Below are 22,457 nucleotides of genomic sequence, written 5' to 3' on the forward strand. Positions count from 1 at the left end.
GACACGGAGGATTGGCGGATGGATGCCAGAGCAGTAGAGAAGGGGCGCGATACAGTGGGGAGCTGACGGGGCAGCGAGGTTGAAAAAATGGATGCTTCTAAGTGAGAGCCGCAGGGGTAAGGGTGAGGAGTGGAGAGGACCAGTGACAGGGATGAGCAATGGGTAGTGGGACAGAATAAGAAGATTAGGGGCAAGGGGTTATAAAAATAACAAGAATCAGGCGGGAAGGAGTTAAGAAGTAGTGCACGAGCTAGTGGGCGCAAACAGTACAAATATGAAGGAGGGGGTGCAAATTTGATGGCAGAAACAGCACACAAGAGAGAGCAAGAAAACACATACACTCACATGGAGCGCTGAAATGAAAAGAAAGAAATAGTTTACTGAATGTAAGCAGTGAAAGGACCCGTCTATCCAAAAGGCTTTTAGATAAGCAATGCTCCAGAGGAGGGCCAAACACAGGACCAGAAAGGAAAGCCATCAAATAAGAAGCAAGCACATGAGAGTGACAGGAGAGCCAACCAATAGTTAGCAGTGGGCTGGCCTAAGCCCACTGTAAGTTTTTTGTGTGGTCCACAAGCGGTCTTTCGACAACGGAAAATAATCTACCTGTAGACGAGACCTAAAAAGTAAGCATGGGTCTGAGAACCCTGTTTACTTTTTACTGTTTCCACTCATTGCCCTTTCCCTTGCTACTCCAGAGCAAATAAGGAGCTTTTGAAGGAGCTGTGGCTAACAAGGGATCAATACTGTGATGTAATCAGGGACAATGAGTGTCATTTCCAGTGCCCCTGGCATTTTGGTGAATTGTTGTCCATGACTTTCATTTGCACATCTGCGAGGCGCTTAGAGTCCCTTAAAGATGTTCAGCTCTTCGAGTACGGATACAAAGCTTTGCTGTACTGTGCACCTTCCCCTCCGAGAGTTACATCTGGGCTGCCACTGGTTTATGATCTGGGTTAGAGGTAATTTTATAATGTGTGGTTTTATGTGTCTGTACATATCCATGAACTAATTGAAAAAAGGTTGTATGTTTTCATTAGGGGATGAGGTTACAGTTGATGCAAACTTAAAAATATACAATCTCAAATGATGTGCAAACATGAGGTAAATTGTGCTTCCAAAACTATCATAGCACTTTATAAAACCTAGGTTACCACAAAGAAGGGATTGCGTCATCTTGAAGGTTTCCCACTTTATCAGTATCCACAAAACTGCATTTTAATAGTAAGTTTACAAGTGCACAGACGCCGCAGTCGTGGCAGAAAACTCAGCTCATAAGATAAGCCTGCCCTATCTTTTCATGTGTGGATTTCTTTGCACTGACTGCGAGTTTCTGCACTTGCAATCGTACTATTCAAAATGCAGTTTTGTGAAAACTGAACAAGCGTAAAATTACACAAGCATGTATATTTCCTTTGTGAATCAGGCCCTGAGTGTGTGGAGAATTGGTGACTAAAGATTTTTTTTTAAATAAATGAAGTACGTATTGGTTTGTCTTTAATTCAGGTGTGTCCACGACAAACAAGGTCTTTTCCTCACTCTGCAGGAAAAATACATGGTCAGTTCTTGCAAAGTTATTGTGAGTGCAAGTTAGTAAATTATCCAGACCAAATGACGGCAGTAGTTAACAAAACTAGTGCAAATCATATATCATTAATCCATAGAGCACATATAGCACCAGCGCTATCACCAGATGGTGTTCCCTCATTTGCAAAGGGGCGTGGCCCGATGCAAATGAGGGAATCTCTTTGACTCTGTGCTTGTGCCGAATTAACGACGTGGCCTCAGAGACAAACATGCTTTAGATAGCATACTGGAAGTGAGCCACAAAAAGGTGGTGCATTTTCAGTGCACCCTCTAAAGGCAACCGTCTAAAGGGGTGAAAAGGGGTCATAAAGACCCCACAGACATCCGCTTACAAGCTGGTGCGGTGACTCACTGGACCCGCCTGCAAGGAGACCTCTAATCCCTCTGAAAAGCGCAGGTGGGTTGCCGCCTGGAGAGAGAAACACCGAACAGCTGCGCCATATTTCATTTAAGTGCAAGTCTGCCAATGCCCTGAGAGCAGCACATTGTCACTAATAGGGGGCACTTTACATGCTTGCACCCTGCGCAGACTTCCCTAATTTTGGAACCCGGGCCTAGGTACGGTCACCTACCTGTGGGGCCAAGGCAAATTACTGGGGTCTTCTGGCCCAAAGGGAGCATTTGTGAACCTGTAAATCCTGCCTCTTGACCCTTGAATCAAATGGCAAATATATAAAAAAAAGTTTATGCAAATTGAAGTTCCCTTTGGAGCCCCTCCCCCACGAGCCAAGGGTCACGGGATTCTGTCCCCGCCCCCCTTGACATTGTTCTCAATTTTTTCATAAGACACAATGATCAAACCAGCATCCTGTGATGGTGGCAATAAAATGTTTTTGTTTTGGCCCTTAGGACCAAGGACCCTGTTCATGAACACAAAATACATGAGGGGAAAAAAAAAATCTCTTTAATCCAATGGGAGGGGCTTTATGTTTTCTTCATTTGGATTCTCGGACAGGGCACAACCCAAGGATTAAGGACTGACAGTGGACTAATGGTCCTGATATCTCTATTAACCCTTCCACGTCCATAAATCACGTTTATGTAACGCCAACTTCTAGAAAACTATTGACCTGATTTACATCAAACCAAGGGGACAAACATACTTTGCTCAGTAAAGGTCTACTTCCGTATTAAACGGATCTGTACCAAACGTAACATGCCAAAAGTAAACCTGACCAAAACTTTTTGGGAAAGTTTTGTGCAGATTCCTTTAACACTGCCTAAGTTATTAGTAAAACAAAAAAGTGGATTTGAATGGAAACTCTGATCTAACCATAACTACACAGTGGCTATCGCCGACGTGTGTGTGTGTCCGCCAGTCACCGTACCTGATTTTAAATCCTTGTCTGTAGATACCTCTTATAAAAAGATATACTATGCTTGCAGATGCATAGACTAAATGTCAACTCTAGTGTGAATATAAATAGTAAACACTTGAATGAAGCTGCAGTTTCAAATGTTTTTGCATGCAGTTAGTTTTCTAGTTTCTGGTAACTAACTCTAGCAGTGCAATAAATAAAAATACTGCCACAAATGTCACTTTATAAACTAATCACTGAACATTTTCAGAGAAAAATAAAAAGCTATCTGTTCTTTTATTTGGCTTGTTTATACAGCAGTTGTAATTCTGCTTAGTAACTGGGCTTTAACACTGTCTAGTGGTTGGGCAGCAGGCATTGTGATGTTACAGCTAAACTTAATTAACTTCAATATTACAGTAGTACAGCGGTGTCATATTCTTGTTATCAGTGTCTAGTGATATAACAGCTGGATTGTAATAGGGAAAAGATAGACAGACTATTGTACAGAATTCATAACTGGTAACCTCACCCTTACTGTCAGAGATGTTTTTCCAAACGTCATAAATAATCTTACAGATGACGCTACATATCACATTAACCTTAACATTACAACAATATGGTTGAGTCGACCATGTAAGAAGTATTATTTAATGGGTTGAGCATGTGCTCTTATTAGTTTATATGGTGCTTTAGGTGTTGTTACTTAGCAATATAAATATTGTGAAATCATAATAAATGTAATATAAGGTTTGTATGGTCTTGTGCGAGTTATGAATTTCAAAGTCTTCTGGTTACATCATCAACTACGAAGTTGAAGGCTTAGTGGTTTGTGTAAATGTCACCAGAACCCTGAGATGGCAAAATAGGATCACATTACGTGTGGTCATTTATTCTGAAGTAGTTAGCACGAAAAGGATGTTTTCTTCAAAGTGCCGCTAAAAATGGGCTCTGATAGGAATTAGGCTGTTTAGATTTTCTTTATCTTTCTTGAAAAAATTAATATTAAAAAAATAGACGACCATAAGGGCAAGTGGATTTGGGAAATTCTGAGGCTGCTGAATTTACTACATAATTATTGAGTACTGCATTTGCCATATAAAATAATACATAATTTGCAAAATTTGCAAATTTCACCAAAAATGCTGTTTCAGTCTACCATGGATGAAAATGATGCTGCCAGAAAATCTGTTGCATAATTAGCTGCAAAATTCAGATAACCTTGTGCATAATAAGGTCTTCAATGCCCCATGATCCCAGTAGCCTTGGCAGAGATAACATTCTGTAGAATAGTATGGGGGCTGCACGAAGCTTCCTAAATAAAAGGTTTGTCCACCTTGGCTCTTTCAAGGAAGGTTTCTGGATGATCTATCAAGCGAGGGCCCAAAAGTTGGGGGATCCCTAAAGTGAGATTTTGCATGTCAATTCTTATTGAAAAAGTTGCCTCCAATGCAGAAAAATAGCTGAATGTAGTTGGACCAAATCTAGCAATAACTTAGAACGTTACCCAGAAAGTATGCTTTTTATGTGCGAGCGCAATGCGCTCCGTCCATGATGTAATCTCTCTTTGGGCTTGAAACCACGCCCGGGTCACGTCAGCCACTTTTATAGGTTCCTGGGATTGCTCTTTAAAATCTGCTTGCTTTCATTTGTTAAAGGCATGCATACGTCATGCCTTTTCCGGTGCTTAGCCCACCTACGCAGCACCGGTAAATTACTGAAACCAGTCGAGGCTCGATGTTTTCAGCCCGGTTTTCCGGACTACTTTATCTGTTTATTTTCCCCGCAGCGCAATCGCGCTGGGGTTTACATAGCGCGATTGTGCTCCGTTTTTACGTTTTCAATTTTAGCGCGATCGCGCTGCATTTTACATAGTGCGATCGCGCTGTGTTTTTTTTTCTTTTCATTTGTGTGTCAAGAAAAGTCCGGTTAGGAGTTTACAACGCAAATAGCTCTAACTCGAGCAAATGCAAGCCCCGTTGTATTGAAAATGCTTGTTATGATTTGGTGTAAATACGTTCAGCCAGATTCGAGAAATTAGCATTTAAAGAGGGGATCGGGTGGGCATGAAGGGGTTAAAAAGTTAGTTATATCTGAATTGTTGGATCCCATATATACTCTCATTGGCCGATTCAAAGGGGAAAGGTCTATCCTGATTGACTGGCTCCAACATGAATATGTTATGGGACTCATTACAGGACTCAGAGACATGTCCCTGCATCCTGAAAATAAGCTAAAAGAAATTTAGATGGGCAGGGTAAGCACAATCTGACCCCCCCATGGGCATGTTGCAGGGGTCCCAAAGGGACATCTCCTTGATGAACAACATGTTGTGGCAGCCATTACAAGACACAGGAACATGGCCCTCAATGGAATTCATTGCAATGAATGTCCGATTGTGAAGGTTACAAAAAGTAGCAGATACAGTGATAACAGATTTTAGACCCAATAAAAATGATTTCTGATTGGCATTATATTCATTTTAGGAATTCTGGTGAGTTCTCTGGTGATTTTACCCTGTGAAAAATACTGACCTTAGACTAGGACTTGGTGAACTATGTTTGAGAGAAAACTATTTTCTTTCATCATTTTCTCACTGAGGTTTTGGAGGATGCTCCAGAATATAAAATGGGAGCACATTTTCTATAAGTTTACACTATCTTCCTCAGCCATGTCGGAATAAAGTCTGATATTCTGAGTATAACATGTACTTCCAACAGCAGCAGCCTCTCAAAGGTTGATTCCCCAGTACTCTACAGTGGCTGTACCTCAATGTTCTAAGCCTATATACACTGTCAGAATCATTGGTTGATCTCATTAGTAATTTCAACAATGTTATTATTTAAATATAATCAGTGATGTCATTAATGATGTTGTTTAAAATGTTGCCAGTGATATAATATTTAAGGTCATATACAATGCCGTTTAACTGGTTTTTACAGTATATATATAAATATATACACACACACACACACATATACCTATATAATACATATATAATGTGTATATATATATATATATATACATATATCTGTGAAATAAGGAAAATGTTCCTCATGTCCTTAAGAAATATTTTTTTTAAATGTGACGGGTCACTGTTATCATTATAATGACAGCCTCACATCAATCTGCAGTGTTACCACTAGCTGTTTTTTAAATTGATATTCTTTTGTGAAAGGAACACAAAACATGAACATTCTAATTGCAGTCAGGGTCCCCCATCAGCTGCACCTGGCAGAGAGCAGCTTCAACAATCCCTTGCTTCTAGAGACAATCTGTGGGACAAAGTAAAGGGTTTTCCTACAATTCCACTTTCTTATCTGCAACGTTAATTGTTCTTTTCTTTTACTACAAACAATTCACCAACATAGTCCAATGTTTCCCTTAATGTTTTCAATAAACAGCTATGTTTGAAAAAATGCATTCCTTTTGCCAGTGCTTAATTTCTAAAAACATAAGTTCCGGAGTCCTTGTCAAGAGGCCAATGCAGTTTGCACCACCGATTGTCCCTGCCAGTGATGGCAATGTCAGTGCCAACACAAGTACTAATGATCAAGGTCCTACCAGTGTTACAATTCAGACTTTTGCAGGCTATCCAAAGCTACAAGAATGGCTTGGTTGGCAGGTGTTAGTCATTTTAAATGTATAGTTAATAATCAGCTGTTGTGCTCATCCCTAAATTAGACAGACAGCGCCACCATGTGGCAGACTGCAATAAGTCTGGGTCTTGACAATTAAATGCTGGTGCCGAGCAACGGAAACCACCGGCTCCAATAAAGCACTGCCTTTTGCAAACCTAATAGCCCCCCAATAAGCATGTCATATAAAAATACCTAACGGGCAATGTGTAATATGGTCCTATCTTGTCATCTCTGACTTCTGGTAACATTTACAAAGCATGTAGGTTAAGATCACATTGCAGTGTTAGAAAAATTAATATGCTTTCGCTTTATGAAAGATATTTAAACAATGCCAAGTTGTAAAGGACTAAATCTGTACCGTACAAAAAACTAACATTGCAGCTCCTTGTGACCATGAACGCAGTTCTGTTTTTTGTGAGATGTCATTACAACGTGCCATCTGTGCATCAATAAACAGTGTTTTCTCAGGTTGGTATCACTTCCCTGTGGTAATAACATGGAATGCGAACTTTGCACTTTAGTAATAAATGTGTGTCAATTGGTATACTTGCTCTAAATAGCATGTTATTTTTCACTGACATGTTATATACACAACATGTGCGTGCGTAAACACATATACACACTCACTTATAAAGCTATGAGTCAGTAGTGTATTAAATCGTACATGAAATACACTAGAAGGTGTAAATTGAGGAATGTTTTGAAGTCAAAAAGTTGAAATAAATGTTGAAAATACAAAAAATGTGACTATAAAATATGTGGCCTTTGATGGGTCAGGAGGCAATCTGGGTGAATGGACAAAGGGGACAGGTGACTGGCACCTCTGTGCACACATCTGTGCATGCACTTGAGCATTTAGCCAGAGGGCACTAGCGGTGCAAAACATTGAAACCAATAACACAAAGCAGACGCATAGCTCTTTACAAAGCTCCTTAATAAATAAAGGGGAGGAGTCTAAAATGAAACATGGTGGCCTCTCCCGCGGTTCCTTGCGGGTTACTCCCCTTCACTGTGGTGTTTCCATATATAACTCACCTTTCATTGCCCGACCCTCGTCTGACTCCACCTCTTGAGCGCCAAGAAAGACTATTGTGTTCCAGAGCGTCACCCACCAGTGTGATGTCACCGTTTGTAGCAGCCAATGGGAAGCCCAACAAAGGCATACGTGCTTCTGCCTTCATGCACATGGTCTACCTGTAGATCGATGTACTTGATACCAAAAATCTTCTAGAGGCAATTCACCTTTCACTGGTAGGCACTATAAAAAGCCCAAATAAAGAAAGGCGAGAATGTGTTATTCAAGGCGTAGCCTCGCCTAAGTATCCTGTGGAAGTGGTTATTTTTGGGGTGTTTGGATTTTATCAGATGGGCGCTGCTTATTACAGTGACATAGCGGCCAAAACGACGGGAGCACCGCCGACAGGCTGGCGGTGCCTCCCGGCGTATTTGGATCGCGGCGGGAGCGCCGCGGTCGCACCGCCAGGGCCGGCGGTATACCGCCATTTCAGCCCCGGCGGTGATAATCCACCAGGGCAGCGCTGCAAGCAGCGCTGCCCTGGGGATTATGACTCCCCTACCGCCAGCCTGTTTCTGGCGGTTTGCACCGCCAGGAAGAGGCTGGCGGTAAGGGGACTGAGGGGGCCCCTGGGGGCCCCTGCCCTGCCCATGCACTTGGCATGGGCAGTGCAGGGGCCCCCAGGCAGAGCCCCATCGGGCATTTCACTGCCCGAATTTCGGGCAGTGAGATGCGCGATGGGTGCTACTGCACCCACTGCACATCAGCCGGCGGCAATGTTGATGTGACTTTTCCGCTGGCCCAGCGGAAAAGGCAAAATAGGGAGCCAGCCATACCGCCAGCAATGGCGGTATTCTGGCTCCCGCAACCTCGGCGGTCTGCCAGACAGACCGCCGAGGTTGTAATGACCCCCATAGTCTTATTGCCGTTTTTTGTTTTTTTTTAAAGTTCAACAAACAGCAGAAGCCAATCTGTTCCATCAAACACACCAGGCACAAAGCACTGATGGTTAGGAAGCACTTGTTTCTTTCAGCTTCTTTGCGCTTTGGCAGGAGGAGAAGGGGTTAATGGGTGGGCTTTTCTCTTTAATAAAACTGGATTATGGACATTTAGGTTAACAGGTTTACTACTGGCATTCTATTACAGGTAGAAAAAAACATCCCTGAGGTCAAAAAAATAACAAGATTGAAAAATAGATCTGTGTGAAACGGTGGAACATTCGGGCACGAAATGAAAAATAAAAATACGTCTTAAAAATGAGTGTGGGTGGATGGTTTTCTGGGGTACAATTTAAAGCACATTTTAAGTTCTATTTGAAAGGGCCGACTGCCAGAGCAAGGCTTTTATTGCCCCACGCATGGCCGACCCCATTGCCCCTTTAAAGCGCTCCAGTGATGGTTTTGGGAGTGTGTTTAGATTAACTCGAATTAGGAGACGAGGAGTCTGTTGAAACATAAACTCATTTGCCACAATAAATGAGTTAAAAGGAGCCTGGGCAATAAATCTGCCCCAGGGGTGTAAACACAGGCGAGAACAAAGCAAGGTCGCTTAGTGGGGTCAAAGGCACCCTCAAAACCATGAGTGGGGTGAGTCAGGGGAACAGAGACAGATGACCGCTTTTCATCTCTATGTTTTCAGTTTTTCTCTAATATCAATAGCGCCTTGATGCAGGAGCCGGGGACAGACGACGTTTGCAAACGCGATCAATATTTATAAAACACTGCAAAATAATACTACAAGAAATATATTGATTTTACAAGCTGTAAAATAAGCCTGGGCAGTGTCCGTGAAAGTCTACCTTAAGTAAATATTATCTCAATCTTTTCAGTGTGAGGTTGGAAATACATCCGCTTCGGTTTTAGGAGTCGTGGGGACTTCCTCGTGATTACAATTTCTGTCCTGAGACGGGTCTAGCGGGAAAACTCTCTAGAAAGGGCCTCAAGGAGCTGCGCTGAATAGATACGTTTTGCAGGGAGTTAAACGGCGCTACAGTAGGAAGCATGCTGAAAGAGTGCCACAGATCTACTCTTATCACACAAGTCTAAACACATTTAATCACAGAGTAGCGGAAGTCTTTGCGTCTAATTGTTGCTTGTATGTTAAACACAATACTTCATTTTACACTAAGGCATGGATAGATTAAACTCTGCCCTAAATGCTTCCAGCAAGGCTCCTTCCACATTGAGGACGAGGGCATCTTGTCGAGTTGAAATGACATGAAAGAAACTTGCAATGGGAACTTGAGCTTCTGTATTTGTAACACAAAAAGTTTCAATTCTGTGGACAGCCTCTTGATAAATTCCACATTTTTTGGACATGAGGATAGTTCAATGTGGATCATTGGAGGAATTTTTTTAATCTTAAAGACAAAACATAAAAATAAGGTAGGAGTTGCTAGTATGTCTAATTGTTGATCTATCCCCACATGCACGCACGCACGCGCACACACACACCTTCCAGGGGGACAGGGTCAGCTCATGGCGGGTATCTGTCGCGTGCACCGTAAGAGACAGAGTTTGCCTGATTACTACTTTAAAGGATGTGCACTTTAGCACAAAAGCTGAAGCCAATGCCTTTTCCACCAATTCTTTATCTCGAGTGTTTATTATTTTTATAGTCATTCGCATGAGTTTAATCCATGTCTTCCACTTTCTTTGCCCCAGTAAGAATCATACTTTCCTATGATGTACATTACAACTAAGTACGCTTGCCTGCTAAGAAGCATGTGTTATGTTCTACTAAAACTGTTTGCGAAATGTGACGGCTTAGAAAATTATTTTTTTATCTCAAGCATGAGGCCTCATGTTTTGGCAGAGGCGTGTTTAGTTTTTTTCATTTATTTGTCCTTTCTTTTTGTAGTAGTAAAAAATAAAATAACCATCAAAACATCTTGTCAAGGCCTTACCTACTGCCTTTGCCACTGTTGGTTAATATGAATGGTGGCATTTCAGACCACTTTAATGGGTGCCTTCACTACCATGTTTCACAGGCAGGTTGCCTGTACTATGTGAAAAATGTTTACTTTTGTTTTTTCCATGAACCAAGTAATGTCTCCAAATGAGAGTATTACAGACATTCAGTCAGCCAATCAGATGTGGTCAAATTTGCAATCTTGAATGTGAGTTCACAGACATTCTAACAAATCAGATTTGTTTTTCTGTTCTCACTGATATTTTAAAAGTTTCAAATGACTAAAACAAGTGAATACATGTACACCGAACAACTAACCCTGGTGCAAGCTTTATCATCATGTGAGGTATAGTGTAAATCCATCAATCAGTTTTTACTCCAGGAAAGGCAAAAAATAACACGGATGCTTTATATGCCCCATTAAAAGAGATCTCCATAGTAACTTTCAACTTTCTTTGCCAGTCTACACTAAATTTGAAATAAAGATTGCACCAAGTTTGGTGCATTTTAAGTGAAGACGTGAACAGTTTTTAATGATGGCACTTCCTATGAAAACATACAAGTCTAGGGACGGAGTACTATCTACCACTGGAAATATATGATAACGGACATTGTGGTTGAGGAACACAAATTAAAAACCTCTCCAATTGGCCGGTTATGGTTATCGCAACCCCCTCCAGTGTAACTTATCCAACAGAACCTATAGTCCATCTCTTTGAAGTCTGACCAGCATCTGATAGTTTTAAATGATAATGTCTGTTTTCATATTCTAAAGATTCCATCTCTTAAAATATGTTGTTTTCTGTGATTATTGTAGCTTTTCTTAAGAAACATATATCTTTTTTTTACAAAGTTCACCAACCATTCTCAAGGTGTACTGAAAAAGATCAGGGGTCCATAATTTATAGCACGCCGACCACACCTGACTGAAATCACTTTAACATTAAAACGGAGTGCAAATCCCATTATAATGTTTACAGACATTTTATCATGATATATTATTTTAGAGAGAAAATTGTTTATTTTCCTTTCGGATTCACAGTTGTGACACCATGTTTTGCTGCGTTTTCCGCTGGGGAATTGGGCATAACATACTACTTTGTAATGTACATAATCAGGTTCATATTTACAAATAAAGGTCAAATACACCAGCCTATTTTTCCCATCAGTGTTCCCAGCCTATAGCCTACCACATAATGGTAGATGACACAGAAAGTCCAGGGATGGTAATCAGTCAGGGTTCATTTTCCTTTAAAAAGCCATCTGTTGACTTCTAATCTTACACATGCTTAAACTTGCTGAACCTACATTTTTTATTGTTTTGAAAAACTGAAAGCTAAAAAGATTTACGCCAAATCACAAAAAGGATCAAATTTGAACCGAGATCTGCCTCGATGCCAAGTTTGGTGTTAATTTATCCACTGCTGTTACTGCATGTGAGAGTAAAAATAACAACGGGGGGGTTCCTGAACATACCCAAAAAACACTTAAACCGTGTGAACATCTGAACCCAATCTGTGTCCAAATGCAGGGAGGACAAGCAAAACGAAACAGACTAAGAATCTGTCAATTTTGGTGCAGATTAAAATGCTGTTTAAAACGCCCATACCAATGAATTAATTAGCAATATATGTAGAAATTAAACTTTTCTATAAACATGGATTTCTTCCATTTAGTAACATAGTCTTACTGAAATTTCTTCTCGCCAATAATATAATCCTCTAACCATGACAATGCTTTTAGATAATATAAGCATCAAACACTCTCTGCCCTGACACATCAGTTACCTTTTTCAATGCATATCCTCAAAACGAAAGTGAAACAAAACTTGTTTATTTCATTTGCAACCAGGGCCCATTGTTAGCTGAACACTACAGTATCTAGCTCCAAAACATCTCACTCCTGTAGAACCATATACTTCTTACCAAAGCAAAAAGGTTTTCACATCTGAAATACATAGCTGAATGTTTATCTATTGTTTTACCACAGGTAGACAGCATGGAAATGTGTTTAACATACTGTTTTCAAACGAGTTTTGTTAAAAACATTTTTGTGTTGATTGAACAAAAAATAAAAATGTTACATAAAAGCAGACTGAGGGTATCCTGTATTTACAGAATGCTGATGGAGCAAAGAGGGTGATTTATTTGACATATGGTTTGTTTAATCAAAGACAGATTCGTGGTTAGAATGATTTATTTAGGAAGACTCTGTCCAAATAACGCATTCCTAAAGTACAAAATACTGCTTGAAATCTGTAATTCACAGCAGTGATACATCTCAATGTAAGGGCAGATAGAATGATAGATAGAATGATAGATAGACAGACAGACAGACAGACAGACAGACAGACAGACAGACAGACAGATAGATAGATAGATAGATAGATAGATAGATAGATAGATAGATAGATAGATAGATAGATAGATAGATTCAAAAACCTATGTTTGAATAATATGTTTTCTTTAACCTTCTACAAAGTCTTCTTCCAGTTCTTTTTGGCTTCCCAGCCGTGCTCAATTTTCAGATGCACCATCCTGTGAGGGAATCTTCGCATTTCCAACAGGACAGAAGTAGAACTAATGTCAAACGCCCGCAAACTGGGGGAAGTGCATTTAGACAGGCAGTAGCGTGATTCCACCCTAGTGCCATCAGCCACATATGTGGTGCTACAAAGCAGAGTGCTCTCATGGCCGAGATATAGGCAGTGCTTAATTTGAAATAAAAACGTGCTGGTGCCCAAAGCCCCCCTCCTAAACACGCAGCTGCTACAATTAAATGTGGGAACACAGAATATTGAGGCATTGTAATCCTGAAGCCATCTCGGGCCTCTTCAATCCATTTACAGCCACTTCCTGCCCCTTCAGCTCACCCTTGCAGCTTCCTCCCTTTGTGATGCTTTTCCATCTTTCTCTTCCTCTGTCTTTCCCATATGTGTCTTTTGCTCACAGTAAATGCCTGAGGCAGAAGAATAAGCGCTGGCCCTCAAAAATAAGTGCTAGTGCTCAGTACCGAAATAACAAGCACAAATTAAGCACTGGATATAGGTGAGTGCTGTCCACCAGGAACAGTCCCAGGTCTGGTGACTTCATCTCAGACTCTGCAATTGATGGCGTGAATTATAACCTTCTATTTCTATCCCGCCTCGACCTCTGCATGACCTTTGCTCTGATATGAAGGTCCCATTTTTTTCCTTTTCTCTCCCAACTAATCCCTTTTCAATATTTTGGAGGAGGGATGTGTATTCACCATGGTTACTTCTCAGTTTGCTGTAGTGTCTTAAAGCTTTTCATCCTGCTTATGTAGCACATGTTGCCGGTGTGGGGTTTGATCTCATTTTTGAACAATTTTCTGATTTTGATGGTTGCGGTTCACTAAAGTGAGAATTAACCGGATAGATCACACCCTTTTCTGGTGCGGGCTAGGGGCTAGGACTCTTTTCAGCGTGCGACCTTTGCTGCCTACATGACTAGGAGGACGGCTCTGTCTGGACGGTGCCTCTGCTCAGGTGTTTGCCCAGAATCTTCCAGAAACACGCGTTTGCTGGTGGCTCCACCCCCTTCCAGAAAAAAGTGTCAAAGGGTCATTTTTATGATCAGGTTTTTAAGTGGCTCATACTGTTTGCTCCTGTACAAGTTAAGCAAAAAGCCGGCAGTGCTCTTTTATATGCCGTTTCGTTTTAGAGAAAATAATACGGCTCTTTAGCCTTTAAAAGTCCGAATAAAATAGGTTTGCTTCTACGTCTGGGCTTAATAAGACCAGTGTGGGTCACCACTAATCTATTTTAAGAGGCGTTTACAACAATACAGCAATTTTCTCAAGAATATAAGAGAGTTTTGGAGGAAACAAAAGTTGTTGCGGATGTTTTCACCACTCTGAGCATTGCAGAATGAAGTGATAAGCAACACAAGCCTTTGTACACATTCTGCACCTGACTGCCTTGAGCTCAGCTCCCTACCTCTATAAGTTGGTGGAATAGCGCTCCAGAGCCATCTCTGATACACAATAGTTACAGATCTGAAACAACACAAGGCACACTCTGAGTTATGACGAAATAAAAACAAATTCCACTTAAGGAGACCTCAGTGGCCATCTTAGGTCTAGGCAAGCCGCATCCAAGCCAGATTCTCAGGCTGACCACTATGTGAATGAGTGCCATTTTAATGCATTGAATGTAAATGTTTCTTATGTGGATAAACTGAAAATCAGGCCTGGATTCGGTCTTTATGGATATGTTAAGAGCCTCATACTAAGGAGAGGGAATGGATGAGGGTCAAACAAATAAGTATATATCAAAGGATCTAAAGTGTGACGTCATACATTAAACACAATGCAGTCTATTAACATCTATGACTTACTGGCTCGTATTTTTAAGGTTATTTTTCTGGACATCAAAACTTTTTAAGAAGATTTAAAAAAAGCATTACTCCCTCTCCTACCCAACAGGTGTTCTTGTACCTACCCAGACTCGATCTCCGGCCTTGCAGGGCCTGCCTGTGCACCAGACTGCTGTCCCAGTGCCCGCTGGCCCAGGTGGGGGTCATCTCTGGGTTGCCATAGGCTGTGTAGGGGCTGCCATAAGAGCTGCTGGTCCGCATGAGGGCACTGCCATACTGGTCCCGGGCACCGCTGTTGCCCAATACCAGGGGGCTCTGGTAGGAGGTCTCCCTGCCCCCACTGCCCACCGGTGGGCTGTGGGAGTATGGGAAGCCCGGGGAGGTGTGGGCACCGCTGGTGCTGAAGCTGTCTCCGCCTGCTGGGCCCCAGCTTGGGTGTGTCCCCAGGTGGTGCCCCTGGTGAGCACTCTCGCAGCTCTGCAGGTAGGGCAAGGTTGGCAGCATTGAGGGCACCCTGCTGCTGGGCACGTACACCGGGGAGCTGGCGGACCCATGCAGGAAGGCACTGGCGTCATGCGGGTAGGACTGCCCATGGGAAGGCGCGAGTGCCAGGCTCTGATACATTTCTCCTGGGTTTGGCTCCAAAGTAAGGCTGAGATCCTGGGCTCCTCAGGAGCAGTGGTTGGTATCTGGGCTGCAATACGCTTCCCTCCAAGGGTTCACCACCGGCACCTGAAAGAGCAAAAACAGACAGATTACCTTCTAGGTAAGACCAACGTGATCACACTTATGTGCAACACTCAGTAAATCTCCTCCTAAGCACCCAGGTAGTTGAAGTCACAGGTAATACATTATAGAACAGTACAATACCCTCTGGACCAATGACTTCCACACTTTCCAAAAGACTCTGGGAAAAATGATGTACCAAGGTTATCTGACGTCCGAATATGAACCAGCGGGGACCGTTCCCACAGGCTCTGCCCACACAACAGCTAACAGCGGATGGCCAATGACTCCGCTCAGACACCACCCGAGACCAATGGTCTCTGCAGCCTCTTCTCAAACAGCAACTAACATTGAATTTCGGATGGGCTTTGGTCAAACACCGACAGTCAGTGAATGTTCACACTGACTGTGTCCAGTCACCTCCCCACAGCAAATGTTCAACCAACTCCACTCACACAACATGTACCAGGGATTTTTCCAAAGTCTCCCGTCATACGCCCTCTAACAGTGGATGTTCCAACGGTGACTGCCCAAATGTTAACTAACATAAAAGGCTCCACCTAGCATACACCAGCAAACAGCAAAAGCAGCAGCCAACAATGCCCAACACCATCTACCAATCTTTAGTAAATGTTCAGCGAGTGTTGGTGCTGGCGCTACCCAAAGACAATCCAACAGAGAATGGTTCTGTACACTGCATGCAAAACCCAACCAACAGTAAATCTTTCAACCGCCTGTGTCCACAGACCAGCAGTGAAGGTGCCAACTGGCTCTGCTCACACACCACCAGTGAAGGTGGCACCTAGCTCTGCTCACACACCACCAGTGAAGGTGGCACCTAGCTCTGCCCATACACCACCAGTGAGGGTGCCACCTGGCTCTGCTAGACATCACCAGTGAGGGTGCTGCATGGCTCTTCCCAGAAATCATCAGTGAAGGTGTCACCTGGTTCTGCCCACACCTCACAAGGTGAAGGTGGCACCTAGCCCTGCCCACACACCACCAGTGAGGGTGGCGCCAAGCTCTGCCTACATACCACAAGTGAAGGTGCCACCCGGCTTTGCTAGATACCACCAGTGAGGGTGCCACCTGGCTTTGCTAGACACCACCAGTAAAGGTGCTGCATGGCTCTACCCAGACATCATCAGTGAAGGTGTCATCTTGCAATGCCCACACAACACCACTGAGGGTGTCACGTGGTTCTGTCTAGACACCAACTAACAGCTTAGGTAAGCATGATTCTGCCTGAATAACACAAAACACAATTTGCTCACATGTGTTCATCGGAGAAACTCCACTCGACCTGGTTTCTCCTCGCCAACTGACCTCCCAGAACCCACAAATTTGTTACTCGCAGAGAGCCTGGAGGCTCCCTTCACCCCGTACCTTTCATCTCTGCTTACAAAAGTCCCTGACCTGCCCTGCAGCCACTGACATACTGAAAACCTCACTCACTCCATGGCCCTCAAATCTCCCTCTGGGGTTCTTCTCACTGTCCCCCAATCCCCGAGAGACCCTGTCCTGCACAAAAGCTGCTGTAGGCCTCGGTGCCAACCCTAGACAGTGGCACAACTTAATTGAAGAGCTCCAGTCATAGACTCCTTCGATTTCACAACTTCACCAACCAAATTAAATGAATTTATTTGCTAGCCACTTTTGTTAAGCACGGACCAGACCAGCTGAGATCAGGGTCATCTTTTTGCCCAGAACAATACGAAATGACCAGTGCATAAAAGGCTTCATACATTGTCACTTCTCACACAGCTCGCTGATTGAACGTGATGTGTGTAAGAGAAAACCCAAGAGCGGAGAGGGATGTTCTGGGCCTCCACACCGGCACGCAACGAAGCCACGTTGTGTGAGGAATGAGCATCAATGGAAACGTAAGCCTACTAGTTCCTCGGTTGTGCAGTCTCTGCCCCAGGGCCCCATGACATGTCTATTACACAAGAATCATCTCAGGTAAATCCTGACTATTTGGTTCTGCAAATTTCGCAAACTTTCTGTTTTTTTCTTGGTTTGATTTTCTCATGCAAGAGACTGGATCGAGCAGGAAATATCTGATGGGAACTTTGAAACTGGATGTGCGCCCTGGCATCCTGTGCTGAGCCAGCAACATCATCCCCGTGACTTCAGAAACTGTGCGGCCGATTCATGGAGCAGGTAACGTGTGTGCCTTTTGTACCCAAGGGCAACTCTGTGGTATAATTGTACACATAGACAACTGCCCAAAGAGTGCCATGCAATACCTGCAATCCTTCTGAGCGTCATGTGCAATACTCAAAGAAAAACACACCATTTCACCAGAAGTAAATACTGAGGTGACAAGCAGAGACGTTTTAAGGTACAGGCAAAGTGGACAATTGTCCAGGGCCCCCACCTTCCAGGGGGGCCCACTGGAAAAGAGACCTTTCCCTCTGTCTGACCGCTTTCTATTCTGTTTCTCTAGCTAAACCTCTCTCCCTCTACCTTTTTTGGGGTCCTGCGCAAGACATTTCAACTATTTTAGTGTGACCCTGTTAAAGTTTAACATATAATTTAGTGTTGTTTGGCATTGTCTGGGACTGAATTAGTAAGAAATGGTAATAACATTCAAATTTGTTTTGTACAGGACCCCCAAAATACATCTTGCCCATGGCCCCCAAAATCCTGAAGATGACACTGGCATTAAGTGCTGTACAATGGGGCGCAGAGTTTGCTAAGTGCGTTGGGAACGTCTCCCACTGTACGGCGCAGCTACATCGGAAAGGCCATCTCCATAACTACCATAACTACCACGGCTGCATGCTCTATGACAGTGTTCCCCAACCCCCGGGCCGCGGACCGGTGCCGGTCCGTGGATCAATCGGCACCGGGCCGCCCGAGGAACTTCAACTTCATTTCACTGTGGCGGGCGGCCGTGGCGCAGAGCATTGCGCCCTCCCAAGCGGGCCACGGAAAAATTATCCAACATTTACCGGTCCGCGGCGATAAAAAGGTTGGACAACACTGCTCTATGAGATTCTTGGGGCCATATTTATACTTTTTTAACGCCGCATTTGCGTCATTTCATTAAGCAAAAATGGCTCAAACTCACAAAATACAAATATATCTTGTACGTTTGTGCCGTTTTTACGTCAAAAAATGAACCAAATCCAGCGCAAAAAAAGTGTAAATATGGTCCTTGAATTGTATTTTGTAAGTTTGCACTGCTTTTGTGCCAAAAAATGATGCAAATGCGGCTCTAGAAAAGTATAAATATGGGACTTGGAGTTAACTTGCTTAGGGAGTCTCCTTGCCTAGCCGGTCCATCACTATTTCTAAAGTAAAGCTTCCATTGTGGAGGTTCTGGTCCTGCCTAGGTAAGCATGTGCGCTTAATGCTTCGTGGTACCAGGTGAAAACCGACTTCACAAGCAGAGGATGCAGAAGCTGAACTCAGAAATCTCGACCTTCACTAAATATCTCCCGACCAAAACTTCGGCCTGTCCCACTGTCAACCTCACAATCTCCAGCTCTTACCCTAAATATTCTCGAAATGGACTCAGAACAGTAAATGACCCAAGTGTTAAAATGTGGGGGAGGTGGTGGTAATCAGTTGTACCTTGATGCAAGGACAGCATTTCATCCACCGAGGACATAAATGCTATAGACAGAATTCCACACATTCATGGAGAACATTACGCAATAATGTTCTATAATGTGGATATGTACGTGTTGTCCAGGTACCGAGAGCACAGCTCTCATCCTTTCAGCTTCACGCTTTACTAAGAAGCAACCACAAACTCCACGTGCACCGAAAAACCTGACCTAAAGATCGCAGGGTCGCACATTTGTTCTGATATTTTCAAGCAGGTGCGCAAGCAGCAGATGTTACACCTCACATGTTAAGCATTGATTACACATCTGTCTCAGATTGTGTCAATGTAGTTGTATGAATTTGTAATTCCGTTGACCAACTTTCGTGAAGGGGACAAACTTCGCCCATGGGGGAAATTTCTTGCAAAAAATTCAAGCAAAAACGTTTGAACTTAGCAAAAAAAAAAAGTTTCCTGCAAAAAAGTACGTTTTAGGGATTTATTTCTTATTTCAAAATTCAATGTGGGACTTCTCACCCACTATTTTTCTGTGTAAAATTAGGAGTTGACAAATTTTAAAAAAGCTCTAGTATTAAAGGGCAGCATATTTTTTCTTACGTACCTGTCTAAATTCTTGTGTCGCGTAAGTTCTGTTGAAGATAATGTATATTTTGGAACTGTGGTTCAGTTTAATATTGGAAGTGATCCCGTTAAAGACATGGGCTTCATTGCCGACGTGTGTACTGTGGATCGCCCCAGGTGGGTGAGTTCTAGGGCGGATCTCATTCACTGGGTGCACGGACCCTGAAGTTCGCATCACAATATTAAATCCTGTGTTACTGTTGAGACGCCTTACCTTCCCTTCACGTCTTTTCTGACGGTGTTTTTTTAAATTTTCATAATTTATAAAACTCACAGTTTTAAATCCAAACCCGCGCGCGGCGACCACAAATCTACCCACGCAGCAACAATACCGCATTAGTACACTGATTCGGTCAGCGAAAACCCCTCCAGTGCGCCCACCTCAGAGCTGCCTGCAGACCGGCCCTTAACACCACGACCCCAACAGGCACAGGTTAAAGAAAGAACAAAGCGCCAAGAAGACGGGGATTGGCAAATGTTACACTCTGCAGATAGTACTTGCCAATAGTGGGACTATCAGTGGTCCAAACATACAGGTCTTCAACCGCCCCTTCGCCCCGAACCACCACAGCAGGACTTGGAGTTTCAAATAATTAAGCGCTCGCTGCTGACATCTGGTGAGATTAGGACATCTCAAATTCAACGTCCAACCGTTCGTCCTTCCGACAGTCATATCGTGTAAAGTTTTAAGTAACTGTCATGATTAATAAATAAATGCACACATTTCATCCTTCCGAGGTCGGTAATTGGCGTGTCAAAAAAGCAAGGTATAAATTACACTGGTAAATCTGACAAACTGGTGTAAGAAGCGCTATATAAAAATAAGTTGTTTTCTAAAGCCCTGAACTCAATGCGCAAGGAGTACGGTAGAGTGCCCTGAAGTGTTTTGAAGGCGACACGAGGCGCTTTAAATAACGTGATGCATTTTGCATAAGATCTTCTTAAACAAAAATTCTGAGTCCACAAAAAGTGGCCCCCACCGTGTATCATACAAGCAACCGCCATAGCATAAAATACCAACCTACTAGGAGGCAAGGTGGATGCTGGCAGGAGAAGGTGACCCCAGACACATCCATTATGCTGCAGATGTGGGGGTGTCTGTTCTGTGGGGGTGCTCTAGGGGCAGATGAAGGGGACGGCACCTTCCAAACCAGCCACTGAATGAGTGACAAACATGGCACGAAATTCACTAATGGTTACTGCAATGTGTCAATATTCATTGTCTTGTTATATTGTTAAGTTGCTGGTGTGTTTACATAAAATATATTGTTTATGGTGCATATAACTTACGTAAACTCTAACAACACTTTATAGTAAAGTAATAAATATGGTTTAGTGAGTATATAAAAGAAGCTCTTATTTGTCAAACTGTGTTTCCTTTTTTACTGTCAGAAGTACCTTTGAAACTGTTTCTTTCAACAGATTTACATCCAAAAGGTGCATGCAAAAATTCTCAACCTGTTCTAACCCTTAAAATCCTGCATGAAAACTTGGCCTCCCTCACTTATGGTTTTTTAAAATCGCCCTCTGCTTCTTTCTACGGTCTCTCTTCCTCTTCTGTATGCAAGTCACTCTAAAAATCCCATGCCTGACTGCCTTAAAGCTCTTTGGAAACCATTACAATATCTATTAATTCCACCTGGGAACTGTGACTCGCCTAGCCCCGCCCTAATGATCACATCTGTGTCAACAATTACCACAAAGAAACTGGCGTGAATGCACGGAATGATCATGCAAAACTAACCCCAATAACCAGTTGACTGGCCACTTATTTGGCTCCGAGTTTTGTGGCTCGCCACAAAGCGCTTCGATGCCTCATCAGGGGTAGTAAGCACTATACAAATACAATGTATAACATATGGCTGGAATAGACACCCCGTCCCCCACACACACACCCAAACCTCTGAGAGAGAAAAGTTCAAAGCGGCAATCGTCAAAAGAAATTGGGAAAAAAAAGAGGTAGGCTTGATCGATTTGCAACACGTTTGCTGACTGTGCAAATGGAAAGGCCCCTTGTGCAAACAGTGGTTGCACCAACATAAATATAGTTCAAATTGATTTGCACTAAAACAGCTGTGTTTGCACGATAGGAATTGGTAGAATGGGCTTTCTCCACTTTATATGTGAAATAAATACTTCCATGGGATGGACGGCCGTCTCCGTTTATCACTCAGTGCACGTGTACTGCAAAATCAGTCCGCTCTATTTATTGCAAAGGATTATTCGAAGACTGAGATGTCTATTTAAATATACCTGTCGCTCTTTTAAAATAAACAGGCAATGCAGCGGCTACACACATGTTCAAGGTTGTTGCCGCCATCTTGTCTCTTGTATATAAATATTTCTGTATTATGAAGCGGAGCGAAATGTATTTGCCCCATTCCATGTCCGTCAAAAATGGTGCAACCTCGGTTTCGTTGTTTTATGCACCAGTGACAAGGGCGTCCCGTGATACTTCGACTGGCAGTACAATCCCGCCATGGGTGACCTGGAGAGACATCATCCCTCCTGTGGTCCAAGCTGAGATTCTCCAACAGAGCGATGTGTGATCCGCGGCACACCGCTTGCCTGCCTGTTTTCTCATTTCCGAACCAGGAGCCGAGAACAGAGGGAATTACGAGCGACTTTTACCTATATCTCAATATATAGTGAGTTGACAACATCAATATGATGTTAGTGCTCTACAAACGTCACCCAAAAGAATAGAGCTTGAATATTCTGTGCAGCCAGCTTCTCGGCTTCAGA

The 22,457-nt window shown here is 43.0% G+C and overlaps 1 protein-coding gene across 1 annotated transcript in view; it reads right to left on the reverse strand.

The window, feature by feature from the left end:
- The window catches only part of GATA5 (GATA binding protein 5), a 67,881-nt gene that overhangs the window by 41,964 nt on the left and 3,460 nt on the right, over positions 1–22,457 (reverse strand). The window contains exon 2 of the mRNA XM_069243159.1: positions 14,914–15,520. Within this exon, the coding sequence (XP_069099260.1) occupies positions 14,914–15,412 (499 nt within the window). The 5' untranslated portion in view covers positions 15,413–15,520. The remainder of the gene's footprint in view (positions 1–14,913; positions 15,521–22,457) is intronic.

This window comes from Pleurodeles waltl, chromosome 7 (genome assembly GCF_031143425.1).
Source record: "Pleurodeles waltl isolate 20211129_DDA chromosome 7, aPleWal1.hap1.20221129, whole genome shotgun sequence".
NCBI classification, from domain to species: domain Eukaryota; kingdom Metazoa; phylum Chordata; class Amphibia; order Caudata; family Salamandridae; genus Pleurodeles; species Pleurodeles waltl.